Source organism: Leptonychotes weddellii, chromosome X (genome assembly GCF_054177405.1).
Source record: "Leptonychotes weddellii isolate Sample4059 chromosome X, ASM5417740v2, whole genome shotgun sequence".
Classification (NCBI taxonomy): domain Eukaryota; kingdom Metazoa; phylum Chordata; class Mammalia; order Carnivora; family Phocidae; genus Leptonychotes; species Leptonychotes weddellii.
In genome coordinates, this window is record NC_138385.1 from 75,499,350 (window position 1) to 75,513,469 (window position 14,120).

At 40.5% G+C, this 14,120-nt stretch overlaps 1 protein-coding gene across 2 annotated transcripts in view; it reads left to right on the top strand.

The window, feature by feature from the left end:
- The window catches only part of MED14 (mediator complex subunit 14), a 73,562-nt gene that overhangs the window by 41,317 nt on the left and 18,125 nt on the right, over positions 1 to 14,120 (top strand). For both annotated transcript variants that reach the window (XM_081808978.1, XM_081808979.1), the window contains exons 16-22: positions 2,021 to 2,097; positions 7,447 to 7,607; positions 7,698 to 7,844; positions 8,506 to 8,597; positions 9,550 to 9,702; positions 10,221 to 10,490; positions 13,839 to 13,979. In XM_081808978.1, coding sequence (XP_081665104.1) covers positions 2,021 to 2,097; positions 7,447 to 7,607; positions 7,698 to 7,844; positions 8,506 to 8,597; positions 9,550 to 9,702; positions 10,221 to 10,490; positions 13,839 to 13,979 — 1,041 coding nt within the window. The remainder of the gene's footprint in view (positions 1 to 2,020; positions 2,098 to 7,446; positions 7,608 to 7,697; positions 7,845 to 8,505; positions 8,598 to 9,549; positions 9,703 to 10,220; positions 10,491 to 13,838; positions 13,980 to 14,120) is intronic.

Here is a 14,120-nt window from a genome sequence, read left to right on the forward strand (position 1 = left end):
GAAGACTTGTTGATCACTTTCATGCTTTAGAGCAGGAGTCGCCAAACTTTTTCTGTAAGGGGCCAGATAGTAAGTATTTTAGGTATTGTGGGTCATATGGTCTCTTATTATAGCTACTCAGATCTGCTTTTGTAGTGTGAATCAGCCATAGTTGATGTTTAAACAGATGAGTGCGGCTATGTTTCAGTAACACTTCATTTACAAAAACAGTCATTGGGCTGCATTTGGGCCATGGGCTGTTGTATGCTGACCCCTGCTTTGTAGGGTTTCAAGGTCTGAAGCCAGAGGGTGAGGTGTAAAACTATGAAGAAGGGAATAGCCCAGAGAAATCGAGGCCCAGAAATAGGCATCTAAAATAGATACTCATGACTGATGTCCTAGCTCCTAGAACTGTGAGCTTGATGAATGTCTTCTTGCCTGGGTACTGGCCATATAGCTCCTAAACTGTACAGACAGTGTCCATGCTTCCTATCTACTTGACTGTGTTCTTGGGCTTTTTTTATTGTGCCCTGTGGATTGATGACATGCATGTCATTCATTTACTACCTTTGTAGTGGGAAGGGAGGCTACCTGGTACCTGGGGGCAATGTGATGTGTCTCTCCCTGCCTGCCCTCCACCCTCACCACCTACAAAACTTGCAAAAACTTGTCTCTGTAGTGCCCATGTAGCCTAACACCTGTAGACATAGTCCTCTCTGTCCCCCTTCCCTGGGCTCCTATACCTGTTGCACACATAGGACATGTAAGAACATTGTATAGTAGTACTCTGTTGAAAGCCCCTCAAGCTCTTAAACAGCCTACTTTTTCTTAGCTCAGTGAAAAAGCCCTGTTGAAGACAAAAGCAAACACATTTTCTGCCTAAAGTACTTTATACTGAGATGTGAATAACTCAATCTAATCTTAACCAGGGATGTTTATATCTCTGATCCATAGGACAGAGACGGTGTTTTTGAGTCCTCCTACACTTGGCTTCCTTTTGAATCTAAACTCCTATGGCCTATTTATAGGGTTAGCAGCTATTTTTCTTAAACCTCTGCCCTTCCCAGGCCGAAAGAACAGGGCTCAGTCAAATACTTAGGGCTACTTTAAATCCTTTCTGGAACAAGGTGGGTGTAAATAAATAGCCTGCCATAGAAGACCTGTGAATATGTGCCAAAGACAAGCTTCTCTCCGGTAGATCATCAGATGACTTTTTGGCATACCTACATAACCTGGAGTTCCACTTACGGGGTCTCACGCATTCATCTTCTTAACTCACTTTCTGAATCCTCCTGTTGGGAAAGCTATCTCATTGGGTAAATGCATAAATTGGAAATCTTCTTGGGTTTCACAACAGGAAGTAGTTTAATTGTTAAAAATAAAAATGTATTCCAGAGGGGCGGCTGGGTGGCTCAGTTAGTTAAGTGTCTGCCTTCAGCTGGGATCGAGCCCCACGTCAGGCTCCCCTCAGCGGGGAGCCTGCTTCTCCCTCTCTCCCCTGCTTGTGTGTTCTCTCTCGCTCGCTCTCTTTCTCTCAAATAAATAAATAAGATCTTTAAAAAAAAAGTATTCCAGAAAAGTTATATGCTAAGAACTATTGTTTGTGATTAAAAGTAGGATGTGACTGTGACTCAGACTTTGTTTTGAACAGACATAATTAAGAAAAACATAAGAAAACCAGTCTTATTTTACACTTGCATCATTTGGAACCACCAGGATTGATTCTGGATGACTTTTGGCTCACTGCCGGAGTAGATTAGTCTCCAGAATTCTGAAGATTTGCCACCCGGGGTGTGTTGTGTTTTTTTTTTTTTTTTTTTTTTAAAAAACTAGAAGCTCTGGGTCATCTTTGGGTTTCACAGGATTTAATATAGTTGCCCAGGAAATCAGATGATGGAACTCAGTGCGCATGTCTAACATGTTCTTACTTTGGAAGAGAGTGGCCCTGAAACAGGTGCCACGAGAATAGACACTAGTACTTATAAAAGGTAGTTTCCTTTGTAAAGTTGGTGGTCTGATCTTCCTGCTTTTCTCTTACCAGTTGTCCAATCTGGAGATTCCCCATCAAGGAGTGCAAATGGAAGGTGATGGCTTCAGCCATGCAATTCGCTTACTGAAGTAAGTCCCTGTCCTCTGTCTCCCTCGGTGCCGCACGTTAGAGCCACACTGCTAGAGCTACTCCTCTCCCGTGACACAGCATAAAGCAGAGTTCAGCACCTGTGGATGTCAGATTTCTGCACAGAATTACTGTGGTCTGGGGGAGGCTTCCTTTTCACCTGCTGAGTGGAGATCCAGCACCACTTGGTATCTTAGGATGTCTTTCCTCTGCATTTCTTTTCATTCATTTAATGGATGTTTACTCCGTGTGCCTGTTTATCAGGTTGCATTCTGCTAGGGCCCTTCAGGATGCTGTGGGTTCATATAACAGGAGGATCTGAGCTAGTTCTGAAGCCAGAAAGGGTAGCCCTGAGGAAGTACCAGTGGTATTTGGACTGAAGGAGAGGTGAGAATTAGAGGAAAGGGAGATTGCGGGGGTGGGGCGGGGAGTGCTGACCAGAAGGGATAGCTGCTAAGGTGGAGGCAGTTTTTCTCTTCTCTCTCTTTCTCTTGCTTGGGGCAAGAGAAAGAAAGCTCTGTACCCGGGAACTGAAAGGAGGTCAGAGTGGCAGGAGTTGAGAGAGACAAGGCTGGAGCTGAGCTGTAAGTGGGAAGGGATCAGATCCTGGAGGGCTTTGTAAGTGTCCTTAAGGAATGTAGACTTGATCCTAATGGCAGTAAGAAGCCATCAGACGATTTGAAGCAGAAACTGACATCATTAGCTAGGTGTTTTTGAGAGCTCATCCTGAAAGCCATATTGAGAATCAATTGGAGGGGGGGACCAAGACTGAGTGGTGAAACCGGTTGCTGAAATGGTTCACACCAGAGTTGGTAGCTTAGACCTGGGAAGGTCCCACAAGGACTTAGGGGATGGAATACTCAAGGGTTGGTGAGGAGATTGATGTTGAGGGTAAGAAAGAGGAGAAGATGGCACAGGTGCCTGTTGGTTTTATCTTGGGCACGTGATGGGTGATAGTGGTGTTTTCTGAGATAAGGGACACCGAAGATGTGAGTTTGAAGGGGCTTCGCTAGGTTTGAGGTGTCTACGCATCCCTTTGGCCAGGCAGGGCTGGATCGCATGCTCTGGCAACAGGGCTGGGCAGGAGAAGTAAATGAGTCATCACCAAGGTGATAGTAATTGAGCTGGGATATTAAATAGATACAGAGGGAGATGGGCAGAGGGCTTGGCTCTAAATGGATCGAGGACTAGGGGCCAAAGGATGCTTAGAAGGAAAGCCAATATGGTGCGTGTGCTATGGAAGGCAACCAGGATGGACTTGGCAAAACTAGCGTGCCATTTACGAGAGCAACCTTTCTGGTGCAGAAAACAGTTTTTAGGGGGCGGGGTAGGGTGGGCATTTTTATTGTTTCTTAGACGTTGCTTAATAAAACAAATCACAGAAGCAGTTTTTATTTGTCGAATTCCTCTGACTACCAAGACATGGCAGCTCTGCCAGCGGAGCTTTAATTTTTGCTACTTGGGAATCAGGTAGTTTCTGTGGAAGATGGGAAGAGCTAGCCCATAGCACGCACTCTACCCGTGTGTCAAGGTGCTCACTTGAGACAGAGTTGAAGAACTAGGATAGCTTCCCTTGCTGGCTATCTGAACACCATCTCTACAAAAAGTTCTCGGGAGAGAGAGCTGGCCTTATAATGGAAATCAGTAGGAAAATGTGATACTTTTAATGGCTTTTGGTTTTGAATTACTTCTGCCTAAAGTATAGGGGCTTGGGGGGTTTTTTTTTAATCTTTTCACTCTTCTTGGCAACTGCAGATAAATAGATAATGTTAACATTTGTGTTCTGTTCTCTTAGTTATATTTTTCATGTTTTGCAGGAGTCTTAAAATATCTTGTTCTCAGCATTTTTATGAAGAAATTTCAGTCCCCTTCCTTCTTGAATTTGAGAGAACCCATAATATAGTCCTACCTAAGAAGGAAGCATTTCCTATTTTTTAAGCTTCATTTAATAGTTTTTAAAAAGTCTTTATTATATCCTGGCTATTATTTTCTTTATTTAAAACTTAAAAGGAAAAAATATAGAGAAATGGATAAATTAAAGATAATGAGTTTGTCTAGTATCTGCTGTCCATTATGAGGATTATGGGGATAGGGTATAGAAATGAAGAATGAAACAGTAAACAATAAATGTCTAAACACGATTTTACTAAGTTAAAATCTAGCATAGGTCTAATTAGTATATAATTGCTCTAATGCATTTAATCTTTAGAAAGTCTTAAGCCTTTATTCCTAGATATATTAATGGGAGTATGAGTTGATACATCAAAGCTTTAAAATTGAGCACATTTTTCTCCTCTTTGTTAAAAATATGTTCTGTTCTTGTTCAACTTAACTTTTTGAGACTCCGTTGAACAGGCCTCCTTGAAGTATCTGTGAAAGTATCATGGTAAACACCTTAGATTGCTATGGTTCATGGGCCTGTTGCCCTGTGTAGATTCCAAAGAGCCTTCATCCGAGAACACAAATGACTCCGCTTACTCAGGTCTCAAGAGCAGCATGCTCACAGTTGCCTCCATTTGAGCTCTTGAGCAAACTTCCCACCTTCTCCCGAACTAACATTACACTACTGGGCAGTGGTGCTGGTTTGCTAGCCACACCTACAAGGTTTATTCATCTTGTCCATTGTGTTTCTTTGCCTCTTGTAGCCTATGCAAATAATGCATAGGCACAGTTCATTTTTGCAAGGTGTGTGACACAGCTTCTGTCAGTTGTGTGACTCAGTCCTTCTGCGTTTGCACGTGCAACCTTTATAAAACCCTCTTCACTTTCCTTGTGGGCATAATTGCACTTATTTTACTTAAAAGCACGTTCAGTGATCTCCCCCCTCGTGCACCGCAGGGCCATAATGTGGTTACTGACGGTCGTAAAACCCCTCAGAATGAAACTGACATAGAGTATACGATGGCGGCCCGCGGCCAAAAACGAGCGGTGCTAACACACATCTGCCCTGAAGACCAGAGCCCAGTTCCTCCATTCTTCCCATACTCAGAATTACAGGAGAAACATCAGTCAGGAATAGCTGTTTAGATCAAAAACCTCTTTTGGACTGCTAGAAATTTTCAGATAAGGTTAAGCCATTGTCCAGGAAACATCTTCCTCAGTTCTTCATTTTTTGGTGACTCTAATAGTATTTTGCCCTATCTTGAGTTTGTAACAGTTTTGTTTCAAAAGTTTCCTTTTGGGGAACTATCTATTTTCCTTCTCACATGGGAGAGCATTAAAGTTATAATTGTCTTTTATTCTGTTACATTTATAAACCTTAAAAGCAAGTAAATAGTTTACAGGTTCCTTGAAGCTGAGCCAATTACTTGTGTATCGCAGATGAAGAAGGTGACATAGAATGCACTGTTAGGGTCGTGCTGTCCCTCAGAGCATAAATTGAAAGGAGTCTTACTCTTTACTTGAAGACATGCTGGCTTCTCTGGGTTCATTTTCTAACCAGATGGATTTCACGAAACACCTATTTATGTGAGAGGAAGATAATTATGCATTTATATTTTCTAAACCAAGATTTAAAAATCGATCTGAATTGGCTGCTTTATAACTCCTATGGGTTGGGGTTATGTTTTCATGGATAAGGATAAGCAAAAGTCTTCGGTATATCTACGGAATTGACAAGCATATATGCAATGTATGTGATTTCTTTAATTTACCACAAATAATATTGGACAAAATCTTTCTGGTTGTGAGTGATAAAAATTATGTAGTATGAAAGATTAACTTTTCAAAAAAAAAAAAGATTTTATTTATCTGATAGAGAGCGAGCACAGGAGCAGGGGGAGGGGCAGAGGGGAAACAGACTCCTGGCTGAGCAGGGAGCCCTACTCCGGGCTCATCCCAGGACCCCGGGATCATGACCTGAGCCGAAGGCAGATGCTTAACTGACTGAGCCACCCAGGTGCCCCAAAGATTAACTTTTGAAATGTTGGGGGAAAAAAAAAAAACCACGCTATACATTTAAGAGGAGCTGTGGTGGAATTTTTAATTAATTGACAAAATTTTAGTACTATGTTGATTTTCTTTTTATGCAACCTATGTAGCTGTTTTCTCCCCTACAAATTTTTTTTATCATCTGCAATCTCTGTCTCTCTTTTGCCCTCTTAAATTGTTTATTCTAGGCAAGTGGTTCTTAACCCCAGGGCGATTTTGCCCTCCAGGGGGACATTGGGCAATGTTTGGAGGTTTTTTTGGTGATCATTAACTGAGAAGAGGGGGTGGGAGATACTACTGGCATCTGGTAGGGAGAGGCCAAGGCTACACAGCAAAGAATTACCCAGCCTCAAATGTCAGTATTGCTGATGTTGAGAAACCCTATTCTAGGTGTTTCTGAATAAGAGGCCTGAATCAAGATTCCATATTTCCAATTTTTGTTAGACTTAGATGTAGATAATCATTATACCAAGTCTGAGAATTAACCCACCATCCCTAGGAGTTAAAGGATAATGTCTAATTAAAAAATAATATTGTCTCATTATTTCATCTGTTACTGAAAAAAACAGTGAAAATATATTACTTCATAATGTTTTATGACAAGGTAGTCCATAAAGCTGCAAGAGGAAAATGGATAGGTAGGTACTTTACGACACCAAAGCTAATACATTCCTCTCCTATATGTGACATATTTAAGTGAAAGTATGTTAAATGAGTTAATACATGCAAAGCTTTATCACATGAGTATTACCTCTACTGGAGAGGGGGAGAGAGATAACAAACCTGGCATTTTATCTTGGCATCAGTGAGACTTGGTTTTACCACAAAGGGAACTAACATACACGAATACCTATTATATCAGCTGCCATGAACACTTTACGTATGGTGTGCCATGTTTCAAAATCAGTGACCCATAAGGTAATTATCTCCATTGTGTAGTTGGGAAACTGAAATTCAGAGAGGTTAATGTGGCTGGGTCAGAATTAAAATGCAGGTCCCTGATCCAAAGCCTGTGTTCTTTCCACTGTATCATTCTGTTCTCAAGGGTGGTTTTACACCTTAGCTTTTCCTTGAGGATGTTCTAGGTAGATTTCATAGAAAGCCAGTATCTTTGATTTTCACTCTGAAGAATCATAGTGTTTCTAATGATAGGAATAAGGATGAAGACAGACACACTTCGTTAAAACACTCAAACACTTCGTTAAAGCAAGAGGTCCTAATCTGTGTTGATGTGAGTAGAAGTGGGTTCAGTGCTGTGAATTGCCATGAATTGCTATGAATCGCTTCTTTTGCAGAAAGCACCTAGTAGTGGAGCTTGAACTGAAGCACTAACATGATACCCCGAATGTTGTTGTGTAGATTGTACTCTTGTCTTTCTGTGATGCAAAGTACACTTCATATGCTCTGTCTTTCATTGCCAGAATTCCTCCCTGTAAGGGTGTGAATGAGGAAACCCAGAAGGCTCTGGACCGCTCTCTTCTCGATTGCACTTTCCGATTGCAAGGTAGAAATAACCGCACGTGGGTGGCGGAGTTAGTGTTTGCGAATTGTCCACTTAATGGCACTTCTACTAGGGAGCAAGGTGAGCTGCTTCACACATTTTGTCTTTGCGTGTTTTGGGGGTTTTCTTTTTAGTATTGATAGCTATTAATCCTCTTTTTTAATCCTGTAGGGCCATCGCGGCATGTTTATCTGACATATGAAAACCTGTTGTCTGAACCTGTTGGTGGTAGAAAAGTGGTTGAAATGTTCCTTAATGACTGGAATAGCATTGCACGATTATATGAGTGTGTGTTGGAATTTGCACGTTCTCTACCAGGTACATGTGATAATCTTCCTTTTGGGGGGGTACCCCCCCTTTTCTTAACTGAAAAAGTAAAACATCGTAAAAAAAACTTTTGTTTCAAAAGAATATCTAATGAAAAATAAATTTCCCTTCTACCTCAGACTTTTGCCCAGAGACAACCACTGTTAAGTTTCTTATGTATCCAGAAATTTTTTACTCCCGAGCTCTACCATATTATAGTAACAGGGAGTATTTATTGAGAGTCTACTATGCACCATGCAGTGTAACAGTTCGCTCTTGTTAACCCATTTAATCCTCACAGTCACCCTGTGAACTAGTTGAGTTATTCCTCATTTCACAAATGAAGAAAACAAGTCGCAGAGACTGCGGAACTTGCGGAAGGTCGCACAGCTAGTAAAGGGTAGAGCTGGAATTGGAACCGCCCCACTGCTGTGCTGTACCACTTCAGTGCTCTGCCCGTGCCCTGGACCCCTTCTGTGGAAATGGGCATGGAAGCCCACTGTCTATGCCATCGCTTTCCTTTTTTTATTTTTAATTTTTTTAACAAAATCATGTATCTAGAGATCTTTCCAGCTAGGCATGTGATACTGCCCAGATGCCCTCTTCTCCAAATATGTGTTTTAAAGTTTTGCATGTATCATCTGAATCTCCTTTTTGCTTCCTTTCTCTTTAGACATACCTGCTCATCTAAATATTTTCTCAGAAGTCCGTGTTTATAATTACCGAAAACTTATTTTGTGTTATGGAACCACCAAGGGAAGCTCAGTAAGTCTATGAACTAATTAAAACTGAAATTCCTCTCATAAAGCCTTTAAAAATGAAGAATTCAGAAGTTATGCAAACTGCCTTGAACTAATTGAGGACTCAAGTAAAAATTAGGGTTAAAATGGTAAATTTTAAATACTTTGATGATATATAGTAGACTAGTATACTAGAATGCTTAACTCTTTAAAATTGAAAGCGAAAATTATGCCCTCTTTGATGGGATATATAATCTTGATGAGTTTTGGACCAGGTAATGTACTTTTGGTGTTTGTATTTTTTTTTCTTTACAGATTTCAAATCTGGTTAGCAACATGATTACTATAATGAAGATTATGAATGGTTTTGAACAATACTGTACGTTTATGCTTTTGGTCATGTGATTATTAATGTTGTTTGATCCTGTCCCAGTCTTGAAGGCATTCCCCGTAATCTCTGTTTCCTCATTTTCTTCCCACTCCATATGTAAAGTCCTAGAAATTTAGTATAAAAATTCAGCCAGCTGGCTTCTTTCTGGACTCTTCCACGTCAAGTAATATCAGAAATTGAGTGTTTAAAATCTATAAACTGAAAGCATCTGTGTTAGAAGTGGCTTCCTTTCCCTTTATGTCAGTGCTCATGTAGAGGGTGACTTTTCTTCAGTCCTAGATAAAAATGAAAAATAAGAAACACCAATGATCATTTTCAAATAAAGTTTAATCCAGATTTTTTCTTTAGCACCTTCTCTTTCTGTTTTATTTGGTGGAAGTGGACTAATACACACCTACTTCGCGAATGTACCGGTCCATAGGAACGGCACTTCTGGAGTTTTATAGAGTCCAGTCTTCTGACTGGCTTTCCCAAAAGACCTCATGTTGATCTTTGGCATTTTGCCTTACTGGTTAAACATTGTTTTTTCTTCTACTTGAATCTGTTACTTTCTCAGTTTCTGAAACATGTAATCTCTTTGATTTAGATTAGCATCCAGTGGAATTCCATACATCAAAAATTTCACATTTCTTTGGGCACTGTTGGCCCAAACTCAGGTTGCAGTAACTGTCACAATACCATTCTCCATCAGCTTCAGGAAATGTTCAACAAAACACCAAATGTGGTTCAGTTATTACAGGTAATTAAGTTTATTTTCTGTGTAAAAATATGACTCCGTGGCTCATGTAAAACTAAAAATGATGTGGGCTTAACTTGTCTTCAGTGACAAGGGTGCATGTTTTGTCTTTTATGTCTCGTACTCTTCTTGGAGAATTTTTTTTTTTTTTTTAAGATTTTTAATTTATTTATCTGAGAGACAGAATGGGAGACAGAGAGCATGAGAGGGGGAGGATCAGAGGGAGAAGCAGACTCCCCGCCGAGCAGGGAGTCCGATGCGGGACTCGATCCCGGGACTCCAGGATCATGATCTGAGCCGAAGGCAGTCGCTTAACCAACTGAGCCACCCAGGCGCCCCTTGGAGAATTTTTTTGATTCAAAGTGGATGCAGTGATGTAGTTTGCATTCTCTTCAAGGGAAAGGTACATGGAATATGCCAGGAAGACCTTGGCTCATTTATGACTGTTAGACATGGAAGATTCTGAGACTTCAGCATTTGTACGGAAACCGGCTGGCTCTCACTGTGTGTGTTCCTTTTAGGTACTCTTTGATACTCAGGCTCCGTTAAATGCCATCAACAAACTCCCCACTGTGCCGATGTTGGGCTTGACCCAGAGAACCAACACTGCTTACCAGTGCTTCTCCATCCTGCCACAGTCGTCCACCCACATCAGACTGGCCTTTAGGAACATGTACTGCATCGACATTTACTGCCGGAGCCGAGGCGTGGTGGCGATCCGGGATGGTGCCTATAGTCTTTTTGATAATAGCAAGTTAGTGGAAGGTTTTTATCCTGCACCCGGACTAAAGGTAACCAACTTTAGTATTCTAGCATAAATAAACATAAATGTCTCTAAAACAATTCCTTTAAAAGGGGGAAATAATGGGGAAAAGCAACAAATTCCTGTTTAATAAGCAGCTGTGTTAGTTTATCACCTCTGCAGCGTCCTTCCAAAGGAACAGGAATTTCTTATAAAGCGCTGTGCCTACATGTATGAGATGATAAAATCTCCTTTCCTTGTAATGCATATGGTGAATGATACCGAAGAGAGTCCTGTTTGCTAGTTGGAACTTTAAGGAACTTCAACAATGTCTTTCTCCTCGATTATTGAGAAAGTTTGATTCATCAGTTCAACCATGAAGTTTTTTTAAAATGTAGGGTCCTGGGCCACAATCCCTGCAGATTCTTGTATAATAGTTCAATTGTATGTGCTTATAGTTTAAAGTCAAATAGTTCCAAGGCTTGTTTTGAAAATTAGTTGCTTGCAACCCAGTCTTGCCCTTTTCCTGCTCTGTTTTCAACTCTTAGGTGGTGATTCTCTTGGTATTTACATCCTTATCTCTAAATAACATGCTTACATTGCTGTTTATGGACTTCTTAGTTGAGGGCATTATCTGATCCTCACAATGGAAGATGAGGGTTGAATTCTGTTTTAATTCCTGTATGCCTCTTCATCCTCCCAGGCTGCTCCCAGTATACCTTTTTTCTTTCCTTCTATCCGTGCAGTATGGTCAGGCAGCAATTTTGATCAGATAATTTTTCGGTATTCTCAATATTATAAATATGTAAACACTATACACCAAGCTTACTATAATTACTTTTCCTTTCTTGTTCAACATTTTATTTTTCTGGGAGTTATTAATTTACTTTTTTTGCTTACCTTTTTGTATACTTAACCACTAACTCAACCTTAAAATCTCTCCCCTGTATATAAACTCTCCCCTCTGTGCGTTCACATATCAGAAACCTCATTGGTTTCATCTTGAAGAAATCTCTTCTACAACCGTCTGACCTCCAATCTGGAATGGCAGTGCCCCATGCCCTTTACACAGTGTTGATTTAGGAATCTGTAGAAGGATGGGGAAGAGGGAGAGTCCTTGGCTTCTCTCTCATGTGGCATGCCCTGTGGCGTGGACTGCAGGTCTTTTTCTTGGTTTACTCCATTGTTTTGGTAGAATACCTCTATGTAGTTTCCTGGGAGAAGGTATGTGGGAGATTATTTTGAGACTTTGTGCGCCTAAAAACATCTTTAGTTTACCCTCATCTAATTGAGTGAGAGAATGGCTAGGTGTAGAATTCAAGATTACAGTCATTTTCTGTAAGAATTTTGAAGACATTGCTCCATTGTCTTCTAACGTCTATTGTGACTGTTGAGTTGTTCAATCTCGTTCTAGTTCTTGAACCTTATGTAACTAAGTAGGTTCTTTCACCCTGGAAACTTACATCCTTTGGCTCTGGGAATTTCCTTGTATTATTTCTTGATTCTTCTTTGTTTTCTCTGTTAGCTCTTTCTGGTTACCACTCCTATTCTGAGGCTTGGTATCCTGGACTTATCTTCTGATTTTCTTATCTTTTCTGTTTTTATCTCTTTGTTTCTGGGAGATTTCCTCATTTTTTTCCTTTCAGTCTTTGTATTTTTGATAATTTTTTTGCCATCTTTAAAAAAATTTCCAGGAGCTCTCTTTTGTTTCTAAGTGTTCATTTTATGACATCTTTGTTGTATATGGCTATCTTATCTTCTCTTACCCCTTTTCTTCCTACATAATCTCCATTTCATGCACCTTGCTTTTTTTTGTTGTTTTGATCTCTTTCATGTTAGTGATTTTTAACTCTCAGCTCTTACTAGAAGGTGAGACTTACTGACTGTGGTCTTCATTGCAGGGTGATCTGCTTGGGCCATTTCTTAGGGTAACTCCCAGTGTCAGTAGATTTAGGTCTTTTTGTTGGGCTGGTACGAGTACCAAGAGAGGAATATTCAAGTCTCTGCATAGATGGTGTGCATCTGGCCCCCAATTTTTGGCAGATCAAATAAGAGAAGGAAACTACTATTTTCAGCATTCAGTATATAAACTTTAATCTTCTTCTTCTTTTTTTTTTTTTTTTTTAAAGTAATCTCTACACCCAACGTGGGGCTCGAGCTCACAACCCCGAGATCAAGAGTCGCATGCTCTTCTGACTGAACCAGCCAGGTGCCCCATAATCTTCATTTTTAATACGGCATTCCTCTCGATCGACGCTAGAGTCCCCCTAGTCAAAGACCCTCCACCAGAGTGGTAGAAGTCAACCTCACTCAGTGAGAGTGACAGAGGCTCTGGGAGGCTTTCAGTGTCTCTTAAAGAGACTTTCGACCAGTCCTATTTTTAATCCCACTTTCATCCCCACTTCCAGAGGTGTCTAGTGCTGCCAGTTCCTACATGTCTTGAGGATCTGGACGGAAATAGCTTTGCTTCTTGGCTTTCCCCAGTGCTAGCTTTAGGATACAACTTCCTCACATTGGATAGTTCACTTACCACTCAGCCATCTGCTCTGCAGCCTCCAGAATTCATTGCTATTTTTTTCTTCTCCCATTCTTTCTGTATTTGTAACTTATTGCTTTAAGAAAATTTTTTTAGGAGTTTCAGTGGGGTATTGGGGAAAGATAAAATGTGTGTTGTGAATCCATCATCTTTTATTAGAAATCAGGCAATGTACTTTTAAAAGCTTTCTAGCGATCCTGGTAAGCTTTTGATCTATGTTTTTGAGGATGGGGAAGGTGGAGAGTATTAAAAGGAAGAGAATGCTTGAGACACAAACTCTGGTAGCCTTGCTTAACTTTTGATGACCTATCCCATAAAATGAGATTGTCCCACTCTTGGTGGTTCAAGATTTCAGTCACGTAAGATAAACAGAGGAAAGATGGCTTAGTTTCTGCATTCAGTTTTCCTCTGTCGTATTTTCTAGCTTACAAAATGACGACTCTCACCCAATAGGAAATTTCCCAAGTCACTGGAATTGCTTAGATGGCCAACATACAACTTTTCTTTTGTTTCCTGCATTTCTGGTTCAGAAATTAGTAAGGAAATACTTTGACCTGGTGTGAGGAGGTACCAGGGTGTACTTCTCTCTTCAACTTTGTACTTGCACAATACTTCTTAATGGACAGGATTTTTAACTTAGATTTTGTTTCTGTTGTTGCAGTTAACCAGTTTCCTCAGTTTCCCCCCTTCAAAATTATCAATATATCTTCCAGGTTGTCCTCATAATAGTGGCTGTATACCAAACTTCTATTTTAGAGATGGGTGTAGTATATTTGTTTCTCTTAAAATAGTCTAAATGATTAAAAATACCTTAGTAAAGTTAAGTAAAATAATCTGAATTCTACCTGTTTATATCCATAGACATTCCTGAATATGTTTGTTGACAGCAATCAGGATGCTCGAAGAAGGTCTGTAAACGAGGATGATAATCCCCCTTCTCCCATAGGAGGAGATATGATGGATTCTTTAATCTCACAGCTCCAGCCACCACCCCAGCAACAGGTGATGTCTAGCTGAAATTCCAAATGGTATCGCATTCGCGTCACTTAATGGGTTCTTCAGGTGTCTGAGCATCTTTATTGAAAGGCAAGGAGGTCCTTGGTGGGCCCAAGGTGTCCGAGAAGTCCATATGAAAAAATAGTG